The following is a 24,959-nucleotide window of genomic DNA, read 5'->3' as shown; positions in this document are numbered from 1 at the left end:
AAACATAAACGCCAAAGAGCAGCTTTGAAGTGAAAAGAAAGTCTTGCTGAAAGCAGCCCTGACAATGTTTTTCATGTTTAATAATGCAAAGCTGCTAGATTTAAAGCAATTTACTGCCTATATAAATAAATGTTACATGACTTTACTTGACTGGATCTGGACCTTACTTTTATACAGTCCTGTTTTATACTGTAATGTCAATGAGTTTGTCAGTTACTTTAAGTCTGAGTTTTGTCGTGAGCACTCCGATTGCTGCTCTCCGGTGATTTGAAGTGCATCTTTTATCCTCATTTGTAAGTCGCTTTGAATAAAAGTATTTCCCAAATAAACAAATATACACTACCTGCCAAAAGTCTTGTCGCGTTTTAGTTTTAGAAACAACAAATAAAATTCTGACTTCTAGTTGATCATTTGGTATCAGAAGTGTCTTATATGAAAGTCAAAGGCCTTCAGATTACACTTATTTTACCTACGTAAAATATGATCATGTCTTGTTTTTGATTATTATATTAGGACAGTAAGCTCTGACTTTGCTTAGACAAAATTCGTGTCACTTAACAGAAATAATGTACAGTAAAGAATATAAAGTCATTGTGCAGTGGAAAAATTATGAATAAAGTGTATGACTCCCATGAGCCTGGAGGACTGCATCAATACATCTCTGCAATGACTCGAGTAACGTATTAATAAAGTCATCTGGAATGGCAATGAAAGTGTTTTTGCAGGACTCAGAGAGTTCATCAAGATTATTTGGATTCATCTTCAATGCCTCTTCCATCTTACCTCAGACATGCTTAATAATGGTCATGTTTGGTGACTAGGCTGGCCAATCATGGAGCACCTGGACCTTCTTTGCTTACAGGATGTGGAGGCTGAAGTATGTAAATATGAATTTGCCCTCTCCTGTGGTTTGTAATGTAATGAGCAGCACAAATGTCTTGATACCTCAGGCTGTTGATGTTGCCATCCACTCTGCAGATCTCTTGCACGCCCCCACTACATGTAACCCCAAACCATGATTTTTCCTTCACCAAACTTGACTGATTTCTGAGAGAACTTTGGGTCCATGTCGGTTCTATTAGGTCCTCTGCAGTATTTGTGGTGATTGGGATGCAGTTCAACATAATTCATGAACAATCTACCTTCTGCCACTTTACCAAATGATCAACTAGAAGTCAAGTTATTATTTGTTACTCTTACAACTGAGATCGACGACAGGACTTTTGTCAGGTAGTGTATATGCACCTCCTCAGTGTAATTGAGCACATGACAAGTAAATGACTCTTGACAAATCCACATCTCTTCTTTCAGATGCTTTCTTATAACTGCAGTTTTCTCGATGTTGTCATTGTAGTTGTGTTCATTTTGTAATTGAAAGAAAAATGTGCAGCATATTTTTGGACATTTAATATCTGTGAATTTTGTAAACGAAAAAAGTTTTAAAGCAAGTCCTACAGCAGACAAAATAAATAAATAAATAAACAAAAAAACAGAAAGCAAAAAAGTAAAGACATTGTATAGAATTGAACAAAGGGTTTAGTCCCTTTATTAATCTGAGGTCACCACAGCGGAATGAACTGCCAACTTATCCAGCATATGTTTTACGCAGCGGATGCCCTTCCAACCGCAACCCAGTACTAGAAAACACACATAGACTACGGCCAATTTAGTTTATTCAAATTCCTTACCTGATTCACCAAGCTTTACTCATTTGACCATTACAAAACTTTTAGGCAGCAAAACATGCCAGAAAGCATGTGAATGGTTAAGTATCATGTGCTAAGAGTAAAACAGAGAACACTGTTTTAAAATGAAAACACAGTAGTGTAAACAACACCTTAGTGTTAAAGTTGCTACAAATCTGTTTGTGTTTCTTCCTTCTATTGAACAAAAAAGAAATACTTTAAAGCAGTGGTCACCAAACTTGTTCCTGGAGGGCCGGTGTTCAACAGATTTTAGCTCCAACCCTAATTAAACACACCTGAACAAGCTAATCAAGGTCTTACTTGGTATACTTGAAACATCATGGCATGTGTGTTGAGGCAAGGTTGGAGCTAAACCATGCAGGGACATCGGACCTCCAGGACCAGGATTGGTGACCCCTGCTTTAAAGAGATATGGAAACTAGGGGTTCTAACATGATGACGAGCTAGACAGGCGTACAGCTCAATGCTACACAGATTGCCAGAATTTGAACTTTAGGACACTTTGAGATATTCAATTGAAGAAATAGCCTCAGAGTTCAACCGTGGTCACAAAAAATATTGCTTCGCCATGGCAAATCGAAGAATTACAAGGAAGATTGCAGGTACAACTGAGGAAAATCCTGACGACCACGAAACAGTAGCACCAAGCTAACATGTGAAACTACAATAAACAACTAAGAGAACGAGGTGATGTGCAGATATGAAACACTTTTCACATTTCAATTCGAAGGGGTTCTGAATACTATTCAACAAATAAAAATTAAAACTCTGAATCTGGAGGCAGATTATCAGAGGCTGAACATTGAATTAGCAAAACCGAGGATAATGTGGAAAAGCTACAGAAAACGGTGGATGTTCTGGAAAGTCGAGTCGTAACACTCAGAGCGGACCTGGATAACTTTGAAAACCTACCTGAAAAAGCGGTAGGGACGGACTGGAAAAGTGACTTAACGATGTGTTTGGAGCATCTGCTTTTCCGAGCCCAGTAATTATTGAAAGAGCGCACAGAATGCTGGAAACTGATACTATATTTTTCCTACTATGGAAGTCAATGGCTACGAGTTGTGTTCATGTGTTCAACGAAAGAAAGAACATCTTAAAAGTTTGGTGTCATCTGAGGGTGAATGAATCATAAATAAACTCTCATTTTTTCCCCTCCTGATCTCACACTGCTCTACTTTAAGGACAGTCTGGGAGGGGCTTTTTTACCTCCTTTCCCCCCAATGTGTCTTAATTCCTCTTTTCTATGCTAGCTCTCTTCTGACCTGTCTTCCACTAAAATGTGTGATGTTTGTGTATGATCGGAAGGGTCCAATTTCACTGCATGTAAAAGTGACAAATAAAGGCTAATCATCATCATCATCATCATCATTTGAGGCTGAACAATCTCTTAAATCTCAAACAATCTCTTAAAAGCAACTGCTCACCCCCAGTTTCCTGCTCCGCATGCGGACATAGCCCTGCTTGACAATGTCATTGAAGTTGGAGGCCATCTCTGAGGAACCGGCGAACTTCTAGAGTGAATGAAGGCTCGCATCCAGCCCTTCGGTTTCCCCCTTCAGCCAGTCCAACCAACCCTTTCCCTCCTGCTTTTACTTCTTCGTTTCTCTTCCAGTTTTCCTCGATCCCGTCTGCTCTGCAACTTTACATCCAGAAGACCTTCTAGATCTTCAGACCAGGTGTTTCTTCACTCCTTCATGACCCCTAAGAGATGTGGAAAAATAACACATACAGTATATATTTGATTCATTGTGTGTGCAGACACAGACTATTTATAACAGATTATGCAGTGATTTATTATTATGCAGTGATTTTGATTTGGCTGAAAATCTGCCCCACTTTCCGTAAGAATATAGCCTGTGTCGACCATTTTTTTCCTGGAAAATGTCAATGATAAATTCAAGAGAGTGAGTTAAATAAGCATTAAAGTTGCATATGAAACATCTCTACCCAATGGCTGCTTCAAATGTCCTAATGGCCTAAATTAAAATGCATTTGGATTGCAAACATTATTCCCGCACTAAATAACTCAAGGCTCGTTCTTTAAAGGATGACCATGATTAAATATATCAGAGTAACAGACTTGAAACTTTTTAGACAATCCTTAAAGGAAATTCATCCAACAACAACAACAACAACAACAACAACAACAACAACAACAACAACAACAACAACAACAACAACAACAACAACAACAACAACAACAACAACAACAACAACAACAACAAAACATCCCTGTCTTTAAATTACATATATATAATAAAGGCCAGTAGGATGAAATGTAGTTTATACCTATGTGCCTCAAGCTATTTTATCTGTTTAAAACTTGGTATGATTATTAAAAAAATATGCAGTATTATTAACTCTTAAAATGGCAATAAAGTTCTAGGATTGTAAAAAAGTTAATGAGTTTTAAATATAAAGAAATGTATTATAACCATGTTAAAAACAGCAGTTCTTGAGGGAAAATAAAGAAAATAGAAGGGAAAAATATTGTTTTATTCTCAATTATTTAAAATCATCTTTGAAGATTGCTGAGGCCTTAGGTGGCATCTGGAATGCTTGTTTAGAATCACTAATGTAATCCTCACTCAGTTTCTACTGTATGAGCACAAGGTTGAACTATTTCTCAAAATATTAGTCTAGGTATAGAGCAACATAAGGGTGAGCAAATTAGCTTTTAATTGCCTTTAAAATGCCTCTCACTCAACCTTCTACAAACCTTCACTTTATAAAAAAAAACAAAGAATAACTGCTGACTTGTACTAAGAAACAGAGGCACAGTTTGCTAAACCCGCAATTTGGAATGAGAAGTTTTTAAGCATTTATAATAATCCTCTGAGCTGCAGCCCTCGGGCAAAAACCCGAGAGATGCTTCGCTTGTAAGAGCAAAACTAACAGCATCATCATCAACAGAAAAGCTCGACATGGCACACACTTAAACACATATCCATAAAAAATATATATGGTTTAATGTAATAAAACAAGCATCATACACTGAAACACAAATTCAATTTAGTAATGTTTAACTTCATTTGTTTGTTTAAATTTAGCCCAAATGAATTGTTTGCAATCACTTAACTTAAGAAATATGGAATAAATAAATAAGTAAACAAATAAGCAAACAAATAAATACATAGAATAATTAATAAATACAGACTTTCATATCACTGTCCAGTTTTTTCCGGACAGCGAGAACCATGATCCTTTTAAATAAATAAATATATAAAAACAGGAATATAAATCCATAAAAACATGTTTAGATAATACAAATAAATAATAAATAAAAACACATATTAAAATAAAATAATGAATACATTAAGAAAACACAATTGTTGAGGGGACAAAAGAAATAGAAAAAAAACCCCCAAAGCAAAACAACACACACACACACACACACACACACGCACGCACGCACACACACACACACACACACACACACATAAATAAACATATATAATAAATAAACATATATAATTTATTTATAATAATATTGTATAATAAATAATACAAATAAATCAAACACAAATATTAAAATAAATATTAAAATGAAATAATGAATACATAAAAAAAAATATTGTTAAGGGGACAAAAGAAATAAAAAAAAAACAAACAAAACAAAACAAACGAACAAACAAACATTTATAAACAATACAAATAAAATGATAAATAAATACATTGATTAAAATTAAATAATGAATAAAATAATAAAACAACAATTGTTAAGGGGGAAAAAGAAATAGAACAAAACACATACACACCTTTTCCAGATTTTTCAACACAGTGGGCAAATGGGTTAAAATGAAATAATGAATAAATAAATAAATACAAGAACAGAAATAAAAAAACATGCATAAATAATACAAAATATGCAAATAAATGCAATTATTAAAATAAAATAATGAATACATAAAAAAACGACAATTGTTGAGAGGACAAAAGAAATAGAAAACAAAACAAACACACACCTTTTCCAGATTTTGCAAGAAAGTGAGAAAGTGGGTTCAAATAAATAAATACATAAATAAATAAATGAATAAATCCATACATTAATTAACTAATTAATTTATCAATAAATTGATGCATAAATAATTTCACTCTCTAGGTTTGCCAAAACTGTGATAACCTTGATTATTTTAAATAAATACAGGAATAGAAATCCATTGAAAAAATAAATAAACGTATAAATAATACAAATAAATAAATACAATATTTAAAAATAAAATAATGAATACATTAAAAACATAATTATTGAAGGGACAAAAGAAATAGAAAAAAACTCAAAAAACAAAACAAACAACAACAACAAAACATACAAACACCTGTGAGAAAATGGGTTCAAATAATTTAATAAATCAGGAATCCATAAATAAATAAATACATGTATAAATAATAAAACAAACAATAAAGCAACTACAATTATTATAACATTTATTAAAATGAAAATTTAAATATATTAAAAAAACTATTGCTGAGGGGACAAAAAACAGAAAAACAAACCAAACACACACATTTGTTTTGCAGATTTTTCTAGAAAGTGAAAAAATGGATTGAAATAAACTAACAAACAAATAAATAAATAAAACACACAAACGTTTCAATTATTTCATAACAATAATCCTCTGAGCCCTTGGGCCTGATAACTCTAAGACACTTGTAAGTACAAAACTATCAGCATCATTATCATCATGAGGCTCTGAAACAACAGCTCGACGTGGCACACACTTCCCCACAAGAGAGCCGGCGTTTAAAACTCTTGACTGCAGTGGAACACAGACATTAAACTTTAACAAGGAGCTCATTAGGCAGGACAGAGCCAGGCTAATCGTCGGCGGCGCTGTTGGTTTTAAAAAGCGTCTCGATCAGGGAAGGAGGGGCCGTTTGCTCCACTAGAAGATCAGTGAATCATAATGCCATTATTATGTGCTCTCATGACCCTGCTTCAAAAGCCCTTGTCAGAAGAGTGAATGCAGAAATAAAGATAAAAGGCAGAACAAGAACAGTTGAGGAAGGATATGAGCGGTGGAAGAAAAGGCTTTTTGAGAGGACCTCTCATAATGAAGGATCAAAACAAACCACAATAGTCTGAAAATCAAGACGTTAAGTGTCAGCCGGGGCTCTTTGTACAGACAGTTTAGGGCAAGACACTGCAGGTGAATCCGGTAAATAAAAGAAGCTAATAGTTCTCACCATGTCTTCCCAGTTGATTGATAGATACATTAAGAATTAAAACATTGTTGTGGTATACCTTTAGTGAAATGTCATGTTCAACATTCAAATCAGGCATATATTTATTAAATATGTGCTGATTTCCCTACATTTCTTGCACAAAACTGATAATAAAACCTACTGGATTAGATCAGGCTGAAATTTCAATCCAGGCTCATTCTGAAATGTACCACTATATACATTTCTGGAGAGCAGAATCCACCAGAGGCCACTGTGTATGCTTTTTGAGATCTCAAATTTCTCTCACAAGTGCCATTTGCACCTGCTGTTCTCGCGTAAATCCACCAGAGACTGCTTTTGACTGACTGAATGACTGACTGGCAAACTGACAGAGCTTTTTTCAAGCATTGTGCTAAACTAAAGCCACGTTTTACGAACATAACTCTTAGCCCTCCTATACAGCTTTTACATTCAGAAAACATACGTACATTTCATACATATCGCCTAAAAATACTGACATTACAGTATTACATATATTAACAACTTTTATTTTTGAAATTTGAACACATTTGCAGGTACAGTTGAAGTCAGAATTATTAACCACCTTTTAAATTTTTATTTCTTTAGAAATTTTTTCCCAAATGATGTTAAACAGAGCAAGGAAATTTCCACAGTATGTCTGATAATATTTTTTTTCTTCTGAAGAAAGTCTTCTTTTTTTATTTCGGCTAGAATAAAAGCATTTTTACATTTTTTTAAAAGCCATTTTAAGGTAACATTTTTTAGCCTCTAATTACCCTATCCTGCCTAGTTAACCTAATTAACATAACAAGCTGCATGATATTATACACAATATGAGATATTGTTGTTGAGTATTGCAATAATGACTTCTCATGACATAACATTTTCCAAAAAAAAAAAATAAAATTTAGTTTTGTTAGCTTTTTAAAATTATTTATTTATTTATATACTGATAATAAAATAAACAGGTAAAATACATTTGTTTTATATGTAATTCATTTTAATTCAGACTAAAAAACGAGGTGAAAGTGCAACAAAGTTTTATTTTAATAACAATGAATGAATGAGTGAAAACAGAAAACGGCACATATTCTGACTCTGAATGGCTGTTGCCATTTTCCTCTCTCGCCTCGACTCTGCATTGTTTATTTTCAGCTCTGGGTTTACCTTTGGGCTGCTCCGGCAAATAGCAGAAAAGCAATTACAGGGGGGGTGGTGATTAAGTTAGTATCAGATTGGACAACTTTAGATAAACAACCAATGCATAATTAAAAGTATTTTTATTATTGTGATAGCGATAATTTTGAGATGTAGGTTGTGCAGCCCTAGTAAAAACTTTTTTTAGCAGTAAGAACTCTTCAGCAAATATTTAAAAAACAACAAGCTAGAGAGGCAAACAAAATTGCTGTTCAGTCTACAAGATGGTAGATGTAAATGTAGTCATCGTATTGTACACACAATACATACAGCGGAGAAAATAAGGATTGAACACTTCACCATTTTTTATCAAAACATATTTCTAAAAGTGCTGTTGACCTGAAATCTTCCCCTGATGTTGGTAACAATCAGTGAAATCAATATATGAAAAAAGAGCAATCCAATTAGTTTACAAATGAAGTTACAAATGACACAGGGAAAAAGTATTGAACACATGAAGGGAGGTGTAAAAAGGCAGTAAAAGCCCAGACTGAATCCAACATAAAATACCAATTAAAGATCAGATTTGATAGACGAACCCACAAAACCATCAAAAATATTACACTTCTTTCAAGTCTGTGAGAAACACACATCAGAGCAATTTACGTGTCTTCGTTCTTCATATGAAAGGGGTCTTTAAGCTGCCATCACTAAAAAAAAGATTTTTATATCAAAGTATTAAATACGCTTCAGTAGATCAGCACTTTCTCCTTATGACATACAACTCACTTTTCAGATTTTTGTTTTGTTCCAAGTTTTTGTTTGTATTGTTTGGTGTTTTATCGAAATCTGGTTCATGTCAACAGCTCCATTAAAAATATTATTCCAAGAAAAAACATGATGCATTCAATACTTATTTTCCTCGCTGTAAGTTTCATTATCATCAAAGGATGCTGTTCTCACTTGTTTTGTCATACTATTAATGAGACTGTGAAATAGTGGACAATTCTCTCTGAATGACAATCCATGGTTCATAAAATTGTCAAAAAAGTGGCTGAAAGTAAAAGTGGGCTATCAGAAGAAATCAGAATCAGCTTGGAAAGATTATGTCACTTTCTCTGTTTCAAAATAAACATGACACAAAATGCATGACCTTTATCATCAGCCAGTTTTGAATTTGTTGTTTTGAAATAAGTTTGTTAGCATGGGAAAAGTGCACTGAAAATGTACAGTTCTTGGAAAAAGTAAAAAAATGTGTTCATTTTGTGTGAAAGCAATGAAAAATGATTTACAGTTTGCTCTGCAAAGACTTCTGTTTGGCTGATTGTGTGAAAAGTTTTGAAAAGTAGCTTTAGTATTGCACAATGCTTGTTAGCAGTTGGAAAACACTGTAATCACTCCATAATTCAGACTGCAAACAATCAGAATAAAATTGAGAAATAAAATGTAGTATATAATCAGTCAACTTTTGCATGAACATATCCATCTGTAAAAAGCTTCAGAATACAGAAATGAACAAAACTGTGAAATTGGTGTGTAGTAAGAGCGGAGTGCTGAAGTTGAGTTTATGGCTCAGTGCGGGAGAAAAGAAAGCTCATTTTGAGAAAACAGCCTTCAAAACGATGTAAATACAGACACAAAGAGACAGAGTGCAATAAAAGAAACTTGTTTTTACCATGTTTTCTTTACATTTGTCTGAAAAACAGCTATAAATTCCCAAAAAGCCCCAAATCTCAATCTCAAAATTGACAGGAGGATGAAAAATCAGTTTCTGCCTGCAGGCTCTCGAAGCAACCATCTACAGAAGTCCCTTGTGACACTGTTGTTTTAATGTAAATCTGCAGTGGATTTACAGCAGTCAATAAGCATCAGTCACCTTCAATGCCCTGGAATACATTAGACTATGGTTAAATTTGAATTCACAGTACATTCACGTTTATTTTGAAGACAGGTTTTACAGCATAGTGTTAGGAGATGTGTACATTTGGTTTGTATTGTTATTATTGCTGTTCGGAAGGACGGAGAAGATACAAGTCAAGCATAATGTTAAAGCTGTAAGTAACAATTTCATATAAGAGCTGTTAAGAGCCTTCTGCTGTATGATGAATGGCTGTATTCAAGCTTGAGCGTACAGCAATATGCAGAGCTGTTAAGTATAGGCAGAGGATGGATATGAAAATGTTTTGTGTACCACAGCAAAATACCACAAAAGGACAAAGAAAGCAAACGGATATTGGCCAAGCTCAACAATATTATTTTATTCTCAATATTTAAATGTTTGTTTGTCTGTTTGTGTCTACAGTCATTTTAATGGAGAGAAAATGTTTAGTTAAATTATGTGTTTTTCACATTTATTTTTTCTAGAATCTCTTCAAAAGAGTGAACTGAATAAAAAAAAATATTTTCTTATAAAACTAAAATCGACAAAATTTTATAAAATATGCTATATGGGTTGTGTTTATCAATATTTAAACAATGAATGTATTATATACACTGCTATTCAAAAGTTTAGGTTCTGCAATGCCTCTTATTTTATTTTGAAAGAAATACTTCACATCAAATGATCAAAATCGGCAGCAAAGACATTTGAATAGTTACTTTTTTTTTCACCAAAATGTTTCTGTTACAAAAATAAAATCATTTATAGGTTATGTGAGTTTTTTAATATTCAGCACAGAACTCTTAAGAGGCCATTGATTATTATTTTTCTTTAATTTTGACAAAACAAAAGTTTAGGTAAAGATGTAATCATTGCTTAATACTATTAATTTTATAAACATTTATATTATATATGTTGTGCGTTTTGTTTTATTTATATCATAAAATAGGCTGAGTGTTACATGTAGGATCAAAAATTGCAATTGAAAGTAATCGTCACTTAATAATTTTAGACAGAATCAGAAGCATTTTAACGAGATTTGTCTATTTCATCGTTTTATTCCTGACAGACAGAAAACAACATTTGCAAATATTGAGATCACAAGAAAAGTCAGGAGAAAGATAAAAGAATTTTAATGTCAAGCCTCTTAGGGTTTCTGTAAAGATTGGTTTGCTTTGCTAACAACATAAAAGTGTCAAAACGATGATTTCAAAACGACACTTAAAATAACAAATCAAATAAGTCAATTGATTTGATGTCAAAAAAATTGATGTGCGTTTGACATCCACACACTGATGCCCTTTTGACCACCAAATTATTCATTAATTTATTCATTTTCCTTTGGCTTAGTCCCTTTCTTCATCAGGGGTCTTCACAACGGAATGAACCACCAACTTATCCAGCAAATGTTTTACACAGCAGATGCGCTTCAAGCTGCAACCCAGTACTGGGAAATACCCTTTCACAGACACTCATACACTATGGCCAATTTAGTTCATTCAATTCAACACATGTCTTTGGTCTGTGGGGGAAACCGCAGCACCCGAAGGAAGCCCACACGAGCACAGGGAGAACATGCAAACACCACACAGAAACGCCAACTGACCAAGCCAGGACTTGAACCAGCCACCTTTCTGTTGTGAGGCGACTGTGCTAACCACTGAGCCACCGTACTGCCACTACCAAATTAATAACAAAAAGTATTATCATATTAAAATAATTTTTATTCATCTTAAAGCTTCAAATTACAAATGTACACTGGATTTTGGATCACTACAATGCATGCAATATGTCAAAACATCAACAAATTGGGATTGGCATCAAAAGACATGTCAAAAATCCATTACAGGACAATCCTGAGATCAATTGTTGACTTGTTTTTTGATGCCAATGATAGTCAGTTTTTGATCAAGGTGTCCACTGGATATGACTTCTGAAGGATCATGTAATATCGAAAACTGGAATATTGATGCTGTAAATTCAGCTCTAAAGTCTTCGTTTATATTTTAAAAATCAATTCACACAGCAAACAGACTAGCTGGATGAATAATATTTTTAAAATGCTTTAAAAATGTTGAAAATGTGGCTCAGTGGTTAGCGCTGTCGCCTCACAGCAAGAAGGTGGCTGATTCGAGTCCCAGCTGGGCCAGTTGGCATTTCTGTGAGTTTGCATTTTCTCCCCGTGTTTGCGCAATAGGTGAATTGAATGAACTAAATTGTCCATAGTGTATGAGTGTGTATGTGTGAATGCGAGAGTGGGTGTTTCCTGGGTATGGGTGTTTCCCAGAACTGGGCTGTGGTTGGAAGGGCATTTGCTGCAAAAAACATAAGCCAGAATAGTTGGCGGTTCATCCTGCTGTGGAAACTCCTAATAAATAAGGGACAAAGCTTCAAAAGTTTCTATTCATTCATTCATTCATTTTCCTTGGGCTTAGTTCCTTATTTATCAGGGGTCGCCACAGCAGAATAACCCACCAACATATCCAGCATATGTTTTACACAGCGGATAGCCTTCCAGCTGCAATCCAGCACTGGAAAACATTCAAACACACTCATTCCTTGTGGGGGAAACCGGAGCACCTTGAGGAAACCCACAAAAACACAGTAAGAACATACAAACTCCATCCAGAAATGCCAACTGATACAGACGGGACTCGAACCAGCGACCTTCTTGCTGTGAGATGACAGTGGCAACCATTGAGCCACAGTGTTGCCCCATTTTCTAGACAGGCCAAACATATTTTTAGAAACATGTTTTAAGAAGCAAGCATTATAATCTGCCAATGGGGTGAGGACATTTATCTTATGTCAAAAGGAAAAACAAGATTATTTTGCTTACCCCATTGGCAGATTATTTAGTTCAAGGAAAAACTCAAATAATTTTGACGTACTATTTCATTTTTTCGCTTGTCTAAAAAAGGCTTTTATATATTTTAGACTAGAAACAAGACTAAAAAAAATCTAAGTAAGTAAATCATTTTTGGCAGTTTATTTCTAAATGTGTACCTATCTAAAATGTATTCACATATTTCTTTCAATAAATGCAGAAAAAGAGAAATAATTTATTAACATTTGTTTATCGACCTCAAACTTTTGAACTGCTTAGAACAGCGGTCACCAATCTCGGTCCTGGAGGGCCGGTGTCTCTGCAGGGTTTAGCTCCAACTTGCTTCAACACACCTGGATGATTCAAGTATACCAAGTAAGAGCTTGATTAGCTTGTTCGGGTGTGTTTGATTAGGGCTGGAGCTAAAATCTGCAGGACACCGGCCCTCCAGGAACAAGTTTGGTGACTACTGGCTGAGAATAAAAATAAAATTGTAATATATAAAAGTGAATGACCATTCACATAGGCATCTATAACTATGTTTTAGTCATTCATTGCACATCATCTCAAGCTTGAAATCTCTTCTATCTTGAGAGCGTCATAACAGAAAATAGCGGAGAAACACTGTCCTTGCTTCACTCCGTGTTTGTGGCAGGGAGGAACAGTGGTGACTCAGGAATCCAGGTGTGAACACGACTAATGAATACAGACACCAGAATATCCCCGCAGCCCCGGCGACAAACAGCTTGTTAAGACGCAGGTGACACTCGACGTGGGAGGAGGGATGTAGAAGAACATCTGTTTTCAACGTTAAGTGCTGGTATTGACAGAGAGCAGAGAGCAAGAGGCAGACAGACGCGTCTCTGGCTAATGATAGGCCTGCGATGCCGCGTCGCCAAGTCTTCGTAATCCCTGACAATTGGCCAGTTGCACCACATTGTTATGGCTTTAAGTCCCATTTGGAAATATGAAGCTTTGTTTCTTACACATGTCAGATTTTTGAGATGGTAAAATCTGTGCTGTTATTTTATGTAAGCATGAAAACAATAGCCTCCTATAGAGCGGACTCAATGTTGTGTGGTTTGGATCAGGAGACGTGTCGTACAGCTGAATGAAACGCTGACAAGTATACAATAGCAATAAAATTGTGCACAATTACTCATTCTCCTTTTATTGTTATGAACATGATTAGTGCATGAAAGCATTAGTGACGTTTATGAATGACTCAATGTGTGGGTGATTTCTACTACACTGAACATTTTGTGTAAAGGTTTACAAGTTAAAGAGACTATTCACTCCCAAAAAATTACAGTTTTGTCATTATTTACTCATCCTCCATTTGTTCCAAAACTGAGTTTCTTTCTTCTGTTGAACACAAAAGAACATATTTTGAAAAATGTTGAAAATCTTTAGCCATTGACACCAATTGTATCTGTTTTTCCTACTATAGATGTCAATGGCTACCCATTTCCAACATCTCAACAGAACAATGAACTCATAATGGTTTGAGTACATTTTTATTTTAGAGTGACTACATTACTTATTATTTCATTCAAGGAGAGATGTCCTGATCAGGTTTTTTCGCCCTCGAATCCAAGTCATTTGATTTTGAGTATCTGCTGATACCAAAACCTGATCTGATACTTTTATGATTAATAAAAAAAGAATAAAGAAGAGTGAAAAAACAGATCCAGGATGTTCCTTATGTTTTATTTAATTCACCTTATTTTAACATTCAACAACTCTGTTAAAGGGTCACGAAACACCAAAACACGTTTTTTGAGCTGTTGACAGTTGTATATGTGTCCCATGCTGCTACAAACACTATTAGGACACCTACATTTCACTTAAAAGTGTAAATTGGTTGTTTTTGCGTTATTTCAAGCAAATTCGTATTTCCGGTTTAAAAACGAATTTTTGAAGCTGCGTCACGGCCATGACATAATAGCGTTGTATTCCAGCGTGCAGACTGGACGTCTGAGCCAGAGTGTGTCTTATTACGTCTTACAGTGTGATGCATTAATGCATGAGTAAAGCTTGGTTCAAACCAATCAGCGCGCTCTTTTGTGCAACTTCATTAATATTCATTAGTCACAGTGCTTACGACACTCACACCACGTTGTATTGGCAAAACAAGCGTGAAGAGCACTTCAGCGAGGGAGCTTGAACAATCAAGTGATAAATAACATTGATTCTTCACTTTTGGACTTTAGTGCAACAGCAAACACAAAACAATTTACTACAAAAACAAATACTGTAGCACCTCAACTTAAAATACCCAGCAGGCAATCCCAAGTTTACGTTTCTCACAGTTTGCTCGGGCAATGTTGTGGTCATCAACTTTATAATACCTCCAGACCACAGACAATCTCGCACTTTTCGTTTCAAGCTGCTTCCGTGTTCTATATTGCCGGCATATAACCAAAAGCGTATTTGCAGCAAAGAGATGTCATGCTGCAGGCGTTGCTGTTTCTGTGTGAAGTCAAGAAAGAGGTCTAACTCTGTTCCACCGCATAACTATAGATGTGTTAAAAAATGATGAGAATATATATTCGAGTCCTGATCAGGAGGTGACGTCGATTCCAATAAGAGTCCGTAACCGCGATATCGGGGCCAATTTCCGATCACGTGATCGGACATCCCCAGAAATAAGATTATTTAAAGTTATTTTAATTCATTTAAAGTTTATTGAATCACAGTAAAATGAAGTGAGTTTTCATAAGCCAAATATTTTTTGATGAAAAATGTATAATTATTCAAAAACATGAGGGCATTCTTATGTAATGTGTAATGACTCATTTTGGAAAAGTCTGTTGGACTGGCGGCAGCAGATTACTATGTTTTCATTCTAAAACATGAACATACGAACACATAATCTAAAAGAGAATAAGTTAATATTGTTAAACTTATATTTAATTATGAATGTCCACCATAGAAGCCAAAACTTGCTTGATTCTTCACAGATAATGAATGGACTAGTGAGCATAAAGATAGGAGAGAGCCTGAGGCTCGTGCAGTTTCATATTTTCTGATTCACGATCATGTTAACCGTTTTTCAATTTGTTTTTATATGGAATCTATTTTTACATTTATTTATTTATTTATTCAATTTACAGAGTTCTTAGGTGCAAAACAGCAGGAATGGCACAGAAAATTTGTAGTATGTTTTGGGTTCAGGGCTGAAATATGAAATGCAGGTCAACGGCTACTTGGAAAATGTCCCCCTAAAATAGCTACTCGCAAAACTCAATTCTTTCAAGGTACAGGAGATTTTCAGTCACATATTTTTCAAAAACCCCATGCCTTAATCCCTTGGGGAGCCCTAACATATACACCTTTGACTGGAAAATAGGCATTATGGACGGAGTGGTTAATTTCATGGCTGTGGTCTGAGTTTGCAAAAGGAAAAGCAGTAGTAAAGAGAAAAAAAGAGGATCAGCAGTGTGTTGATTGTCAGTTTTCATGAACCCTCTCAGTGGGAGTCCATCAGTAGTGTAAGTGAATTGAAAATTGAAAGCGTGTTGCAGTGACTCATACAGGCTAGGAGTCCAGTACAGCGGACAGTGAAACGCTTAAGTGTGCTTGAGTGAAAGAGAGAGAGAGAGAGATGGAGAAACAGAAAGAAAGGTCATCGGTTGCAATTGTGTGCATTTCAGGGGTGACTTATATTGGATAGAGACTGAATGTAAGAGCAAAAATGGCACTCACACATTGTCAAAGAAAAAAAACATCCAAGAAATTAGCCATTTTTCTGTGAATTTTCCACTAGACTTTCTATGAATCTACACAGTCGGGTATTCTGTGTGAAGGTGAACGATTTGTTCACATATACTTCACTACAGGTCTGTGTATTCGCTGTGTTTACCAACAGAAAGCTGCTTTGTTACACTATTGACAATAGATAATGGGTCTTTTTGCTGGCATTTTTTGCCTAATCATGCTAACCTGGTGGTGTTTTAAATCAACAAAGAAGTCACTATCTTCAAAGAAATTCACAAGCTAAATAAAACCTCTCTAATAGAAATCCACACAATCGGGTATTTTGTGTGAGTGTGAATGACTCCTCGCAGAGGTTTTGAAATGGAATCAGCAGAAAGCTGCTTGGCTTTTTTTTTAACTAGCTGCTAAATTACTGACATTGATATTGTGCTGTACTTTAACTAATCAGACTACACATTAAAAAAATTTAAAGTTTTACATGTTTACAAGTTAAATCTAGTAGTTTCAACGAAAAATCTGCATTGAAATAATTTCTCATTAAAATCAATCATTATTAAGTCTTTGCATTAGATTTGTGATTTGCCACAATTGTCGATTCACCAAAAGCAAGCACCTTTGCTACACTACTGACAGCCACTAGCTGATGCTAAATGATCTAGAGTAATAACATTGCATAAAAATAGCAAATAAGGGTGCTTTCACACCTGTGAATCTATTCAGTTGTTCCGAAACAGAGATTACAAATGTTACATTGTTGCTCTTTGCTCTTGAAGCAGTTCGCTTTCACACTGCAAAGTTTCTAATCGGACCAAAAGAGCTAAAACAAGTCACGTGCGAGTAAACTCTCCTTACATTGGTCAGAGTGTCAGGGTTTATTTTGCAGCGACCCGCTCAGCTGTCATGAGAGTTGGTGGTTTGGTGGTGATTGACAGGGTGTGCGCACGCGACGTGTCTGAGGAGAGATGCGGTGGGGAGGGGTGAGAAGGGTGCGCGACGATGCCTATTTAAGGACCGGGAGGGAGACGCGAGATTACCGGGAGATCATTACTCGCTTGCGGGCATCCGGAGACTTGCGAAACTTCCCGCCACACTCATAATTCTCTCTTCATATAGCCGTAAGCCTATTACATATCAATAAAACACTGTGATATAACCGCGCTCGGATCGGATTGCTTTCTCACTGCAATCGAACCGCTCCAGGGTTCGTTTCAATCGAGCCGAGACCACCTCATTCAAGCGATCTCGGAGCGATTACTTTGGCGCGGAACAGAGCGCGATTGCCCTGTTCACATATGCCAAACGAACCGCGCTAACTGGGCAAACGAGACACGTTCCGAAACAAAAGTGTAGGTGTGAAAGCACTCTAAGGCACTGCATCAATTAACATCAGAACTGATGTTGAACTAAACTGAATGAACAATGAACGAATTAAAGCTGAGACATGACATTGCTACATTGTGTATAGCTGAAGAATTTTATGAAATTCTGTCATTTAGTCAACACTTAACAGTCTTAAACTGAACATTAGCCCCTTACACAGAGTAATACGAGTAAAGATGCTGCATGTACATTTTTGACTCTTCTAAAGCATAAAAATACTGTAATATGTTTGCAGATATTTAAAAAACATTACAAGTGAACATTCTTGTTTATCTGAAAAACAATGTTAGAGACAGATATTCAGCTTTGAAAATGTGAGTTACGTGTGGGAAAGTCTGTCTTTGTTTTGGTCCTTTTAACCCATCTAATGGCAGTTTAGCCAATTACATATCAGCACCAGGCCGCCTTGCTGGAAAACAGCATAGCTGATTAATTCAGTCAAGAAGCCTCTGAAAGTATGCATCAACGACTGAAATGCGACCTACGGGGACAGTAGAAGCCCTAAAACGAGACACAGATTCAGAGTTCTACATTCACAGGTTACATTGTTACCCCGTGTCCAAACAACATGTTATGTAATGAGATTTGCAGTGATAAGCAATTTGGCTGTTGTGAAGCAGCATGAGAGAAATTTAAATACAGCCATTTAAAGCACAGCCTAACTTACTGCACCGCACTCCAGCAGAAGGGTAAGGTTTACAATCTAATTAATACAAATTAAACCTCCTTAACGGCGGTTCATTCCGTTGTGGCGACCCCGGATTAATAAAGGGACTAAGCCGACAAGAAAAGGAATGAATGATTAAACCTATTTAACAGTATTATATGTGCATGCTCAACGGTTGATCTATGTTGGCATTAAATATCACAGTTGTAGTCACAGTTTTGAAGTTCAATTTTAAATGGTTTATTTTATTTTCATGATCTGAGGTGTACTATCTGCTGCTGTTTTCAGTAGTATGGCAATACATGTCATGCAAAATGGCATTTAAACTCACATTGTTAACATTTAACACTGAATAAAGCACATGAAGTGTACCTCAGGTGATTATAGTTTATCCTGTTGTTCACCTGTGAGAAACAGAAGCCGTTTCTAAAATAGAAATTTCAGGTATTGTTTAGGACAAACACTCCTTTTAGTATGGAAACAATTTCTTCTATCACTTGCCGTTGCTTTTAGTAAGAAAACAGTTCAAATCAACCTTAAATCAACCTTTAGGCTCAATAGTGAGGCACACAACTGTTGTTGTCATCCATCTGGCAACCTGCACTTGTGTGGAGCTGTCAGAGGAGGAGCTGAGTGAAAATGTGTTTTGATCCAGGAGTGCAATACCTAGTTCAACCACTGGGTGTCAAACTTTAATACTGCACATTTAACAGTAAAATTACAAGAAATACATTATCTGTAATTTTTAAAAATCCACTGTTCTGACAAGCAAGGACATTCCAGAAAAGCACCATTCACACAACTATTCAAAAATACTAATAAAATACAAAGCAAAAAGGACCTTTAAATGGCTGCGTTTGTATTTTTTAACATGAAGGGTTATTTTTCCAGCAATTTTTCTCTGCATTCAATCACAGCAGAATTCTGGCAATTCAGTTACAAGTTCTCATTACTGAAAATTGCTGTAATTTTTTCAGTATTTAAAATAAAAACGGCCTGTTCACACATGGTTTTCCCAAAAAGTTTGTATGTGTGAAAGGACAATCGTACATCGTACACATGTTTTTTTTTTTGGAGTGGATTTGCTGTAGAATCAATAGTCAAGCTTCCATTTTGCCACTTTTCCATTTATTGCTCTGAAGCCGCTTTTGAGTCGGCATTTTAAAAAGGTCTATACACCGCCTGACCCGACAATTGATTTGTTTGCAAAGTATTCTAGTTTAGTTTTCTATCGTGACCCCACTTTAGGGATACTTCATGCTAAAATTTAATTCAAATTTTTCATTCTTCCGTTGAGCACCAAAGATGATGTTTTGTAGAATGTTGAAAACCTGTAGTCATTAACAGCCACAGTGTATGTATGGAAGTCAACTGCTACCGGTTTCCAAAACCCTTTAAAATATCTTCTTTTATGCTCAACAACAAAATAAACTCTTTTGGAAGCACTTGAGATTTAGCAAATCATCACAGAATAATTTTGAGTAGATAATGGATATTTTAACCAATGAAATCAAAACATATTACAGTTTTTCTCAGTCGCTTTGGGGCATTTCTCACAACACTATTTACATATATAACAACAGATAACTGTCATAATGAAAACACAACAAAGCCATTTGACTATCTTGTTCATAAACAATGGTGTCAGGATTCTTCATCTTGATGACACTGGCACTTTCATTGACATAAATACTTGCTTTTGAGGAATGAGCCATCCATTTTGAGCAAGTGCCATGCTTTGCAGGTTATCAACTAGGTTTAGCATTTGTACTAATTGTTTTGAGAAATGTATTAACTGTTGTGCAAATGTAAATGGTGTTGTGAGAAATGCACTAAAGCCACTGAGAAAAACTGTAAAAAGCTCAATAGCATACAAAGTGTCATTTTTATCAAGTAACACTATACAGTGTCCACACAAGCAGATAAGCTTTCAGCAGAAGGCAGCATCTTCTTTCCCTCCCTTGAGATCACTGCAGTTCTAGAGGCCCTAATACGTGGCATGAATGTGATGAAGCAACAGCAAAGTACAGATGAAAAGTCACAGCTAACTTTGAAACGAAATATCAAATGAAACTGAAACATGAATTTATATGAGAAAACAATAAGAAAGAGGCCACCACACACCAGTGGTCTGAAACAAACGTTGTTATTCTTTAACCTTTCATCCTCCTATTCTACCCTCCTAACATCCTATTCTCATGAGGAGCCAATGAAAAGGCACATTATCTAAAAAGCATTAAGCTAGTAAGAGGAAGGCTGTCGGAAAGCCTGATAGGACCGCTGGTTCTTTTCTGCTTCCTAAGGGCAGACAGCTGTGCTGAACACCTACAGTAAAGCAGCAGCTGACACGTACCGTATGAACAGAGAAAAAGAGAGCAAAATAAAAGCCAATGCATGCAAACCATGGTATCATGATGTATTCACCCCAGGCTCAATGAAAATACATACCTCAGCCTAGATATTTTTGCAAAATGTGGAATATATTTCTCAGAGTACATTTTGCTGCACGTTTCAGAAAACAAATCTAATAAAGGGCGGCGTCTACATTTTTGTGAATATGAAATATGTCTCTTAGGGTATGTTTTGTTGTATGTTACAATATCTTCTTGTACATGTCTTGTCAAGTCATCTAGACCAGCGGTTCCCTCCGCGTGCAACAGCATACAAAATGAGCTATTGAGCAAACTGGTCAGAAAAGTTGTAAATATGGAGATAGACAGGTGAGGCAAACACATTTGATTTCAAATCATGAACACCATTGAGTTGTTTTGTGGTATTTATTTGGTAATGTGCAAATAAATCATTTAAAAAAGCTGTATCGTATTGGAAAAGCCTGATATTGCAATATTCTATTTTTCTGCAATATAAATTGTGATATTAATACAATTTCACCAGATGGTTTGAATTACTAGTTACTCAAACATTCTGAATTACTCAAACTAATTAACATTTTTCTTGGGAGTCCAACAGGGATTCAGGTACAGAAATTATTAATCACAAAGCAAAAACTGCTATTCCAAACATCTAAAATCTTAAATCAAAGAAACATTTTCTAGACAAGATAAAATTGATTTGTTAATTAAGTAACATTTCCTTAAAACAAGCTAAATAATCTGCCAATGGAGTAAGTAGAAAAAAATAAAATTGAAATTTGAAATTTAGATAATTGGACTAGAAACAAGACAAAAAAAAATCTAAGAAAGAAAAGCTTTGTTTTGATGTGCAGTCCACATCATAAAAATAAATTAAATACAATTAATCTTTCTTAATCCTCTAAACGTCATCATTTTTTGCGCCCAAGTGTATTAAACTCTCTTCAAGTGCTCAGTCACAGGCCTTAATTATGATTCACCTTTGCAGTGACTCTACAAGACACATTGCGTTCTGTGGCTCCAGGTCAACTATAATTTAGTCTCCACATTGCAGATCCTGCAAATGGGAATATTGCAGCTGTGCACATTGCAATATCGATGTTAAAACAATATATTGTGCAGCCCTGTCAATATTATCATTATAGTGTGAAAAGAATCACAAAAGTTGTTGGTCATAGAGCTCCATATATTTCATTTTACCCAGATACTGCAGTCAAACATATTATGTATTTCATTTCTGTGGTTTCACAAAAATGTAGGCTGAAGCAGGCATATCCTTAATTCAGTTTAAAATCTGCATGGAAGTGAATGTAAGCAGTAAGCTATCTATAACTGATTGTGTTTGGAGTTTTGATTATGGCAACTAGCGTCAGTGTCATCTGATATTAACTCTACAATATAATAAATACTACCTTGCTGGATTACTGTATACTGAACAGCATAACATTTTACACCCTACTGTTATCTTTGTCAAAACACCACAATCTTTCATACCTTATAGCCTAATTAAATATTTAAATGGTGAGAAGAAAAATTAGAGATGGAGGAATGAGAAAATGTGCCAGTGACACTTTCATTTATGTTTTTTCCCCTCATCATCAAATATTTAGCAGTATAATAGCAGCAGCTCATTTAGCTTTTTTTTGCTGGCCTGGTATATAAAAAAACATCTTATAAATGATTTAGTCATGCAAATTGGCAAAATAAAATTAAGAAATGGGTCTATGTTGCTTGTTAGCGTCAGAGCCTTTATAGGCATGTTGCATCCCTCGCTTTCACTGAAAACAAAAGCCCAGTGAAATCAATTCAGACCAGCACAAAAGGGTCAGGCAGAACTTAATGACGGGAGCAGCACTAATACAGCAAAGCAAAGGTTGTTAGCGACATTGACCCTCAATGTCTACTGCTAATTAAAAGAATTGATCAGGATTGAATCGAAAACACTCTTGAAAATCAAACAACATGGATTGGTGACCACAAGCCAAAGAACAATAAAGGTGACAAACAATTGCGCACAATCATTTCCCTTATTAAAATTTTTCATAATAATACTTTTAACAACAACTTTATAACACATTTGTCTACATGCTTGGTGATCAAAACACAAAAGAAGGATTTCATTAAATAGAGTCTAAAAACAACAGCAAAAAATGTTTGCTATTATTTCAAAATTTATGAGAAATCATTTACTGCATTTATTATATAATAATTATTATTAACCTAACTGCACTAAACTGAATTTAATTATGTGTATTTGTACAATACAAATATAATATTTTTTTATATAATAGTGCAGACATGTTCATAACCTGGACCAAAAATAACCGATGTGTATTATGAGGGTCTTAAAATACTTGAAATGGAATAAAAGTTGCTACTTTTTTTTTTTTTTTTTAGTATTTTTATACTTTTTTCTTTTTTATAATATATTATGACATATATTGAAAGGTGCAGTATGTAAGTTTGACACCCGGTGGTTTAACTCCTGGTGGTATTGCACTCCTGGTTCAAAACACACAAGAGCAGGTTGCCAGATTTATGACACTAACAACGAAAGAGCCTAACTACCGAGCCTAAAGACTGATTTAAATTGTGTTTAAAAAAAAGCAACAGCACACGATAGATAGAATATTTTTATATTAAAAGGAGTTTTCGATTTAACCAACTTCTCCAATTGATGTATTAGAAATGGCTTCTATTTTTTTGCAGCTGAACAACAGAAAACTGACCTGAGGTACACCTTGTGTGCTTTATTCAATGTAAATGGCAACAATGTGTGTTTGAATGCCATTTTACATTACATTTATTACCATACTACTAAAAAAGCAGCAGCAGATAGTTCACCTCAGATCTTGAAAATAAAAAATAAATGGTTTGAAATTGAACTTTTGAACTATGACTGCAAACCAATACATTTTAGTGACTGAGCATGTAGATTTAAAAATGTTTAAGAGGCTTAATATGTATGAATTGTATTATAAACCTAACCATTTTGTTAGAGTGCAGTGAATGCACTATTCTGTGCTTCTGAATGGCTGTATTTAAATTTCTGTCATGTTTCGTCTGGTGCAAACTGCCCATTTGCTTATCACTGCAAGTCAAGCCTGTTGTTAGGACACAGGGTTATAAAGTAACCTGCTCACCTAATGTTTATGTTTGTTATATTTATGTTATTTGCTAATTAATAACCACCTCATGTGAAACTTTGAATTTGCATCTCATTTCACAATTTCGATCGCGGTCGCATTCTTTGAAAACTTTCCTGACTGAATAAATTAAATACTCCGTTTTCCACCAAGGCAGCCCAGGGTGCTGAAAATTGGTTAAAGAGACAGTGGGCGGTTTAATAGAACCAGAACAAAGACAGAAGTTCTGGCATGTAACTCACATTTTCAAAGCAAAATATCTGTCTTCAACATTGCTTTTCAGATAAAAAAAGAGTGTTTACTTACAAAGTTTCTTAAATGTCTGCAAACATATGCTATTTTTATGCTTTAGAAGAGTCAAAAACTTGCATACAGCACCTTGAAGAAGTAAACAGCAGGGTATATTTAGCTTTTGCAATGATTTTATGTGACTGACAGGTTGTCCTGGCCTCATAATCAAAGAAGAAAGGAGAAGTCATTGCAAGAAGGAGGGATAAGTTATTTTGATTTACGAATACGAGGACACACACACACACACACCAAACATCATGCTCACTAATAAATAATTTATAATAAGCAATACTCCACAAAAATCTGAATCAGCTATTATTATTTTATGGTCACTTTAAAATGATTCCTAATTTATTTTAGCAAAACAGAACTGACTCATAATATTGCCCATTTATCTTTAATCAGCCATTACACAAAAACTATTATTGCCTGCACTGGAACCGACCGGAATTTTAATATCAGTGCATCCCTACAGAGTTTAAAACAAGTGAAGAGAGAGAGAGAGAGAGAGAGAGAGAGAGAGAGAGAGAGCGAGAGAGAGAGAGAGAGAAAGATTTGGCTTCAGCAACATGCCACTTTGCAATACTCCACTATGCAAATGAAAGATAAAGAAAGCAATGAAGAAAGAAAGCAAGCAGACAGAG

At 35.2% G+C, this 24,959-nt stretch overlaps 1 protein-coding gene across 3 annotated transcripts in view; it reads right to left on the bottom strand.

Annotated features, from left to right (window-relative positions):
• Positions 1 to 24,959, bottom strand: part of dok4 (docking protein 4) — a 97,496-nt gene that overhangs the window by 35,407 nt on the left and 37,130 nt on the right. For all 3 annotated transcript variants that reach the window (XR_012383318.1, XM_692273.8, XM_073908557.1), the window contains exon 2: positions 3,134 to 3,410. Coding sequence is in view for 2 of the 3 variants with exons in the window: in XM_692273.8 (XP_697365.2) it covers positions 3,134 to 3,199 (66 nt within the window). In the remaining variant the exon portion in view is untranslated. The remainder of the gene's footprint in view (positions 1 to 3,133; positions 3,411 to 24,959) is intronic.

This window comes from Danio rerio, chromosome 7 (assembly GCF_049306965.1).
Source record: "Danio rerio strain Tuebingen ecotype United States chromosome 7, GRCz12tu, whole genome shotgun sequence".
Classification (NCBI taxonomy): domain Eukaryota; kingdom Metazoa; phylum Chordata; class Actinopteri; order Cypriniformes; family Danionidae; genus Danio; species Danio rerio.
Note: the sequence above shows the minus strand (reverse complement) of the source record. Positions and strands in the feature narration are given on the sequence as shown.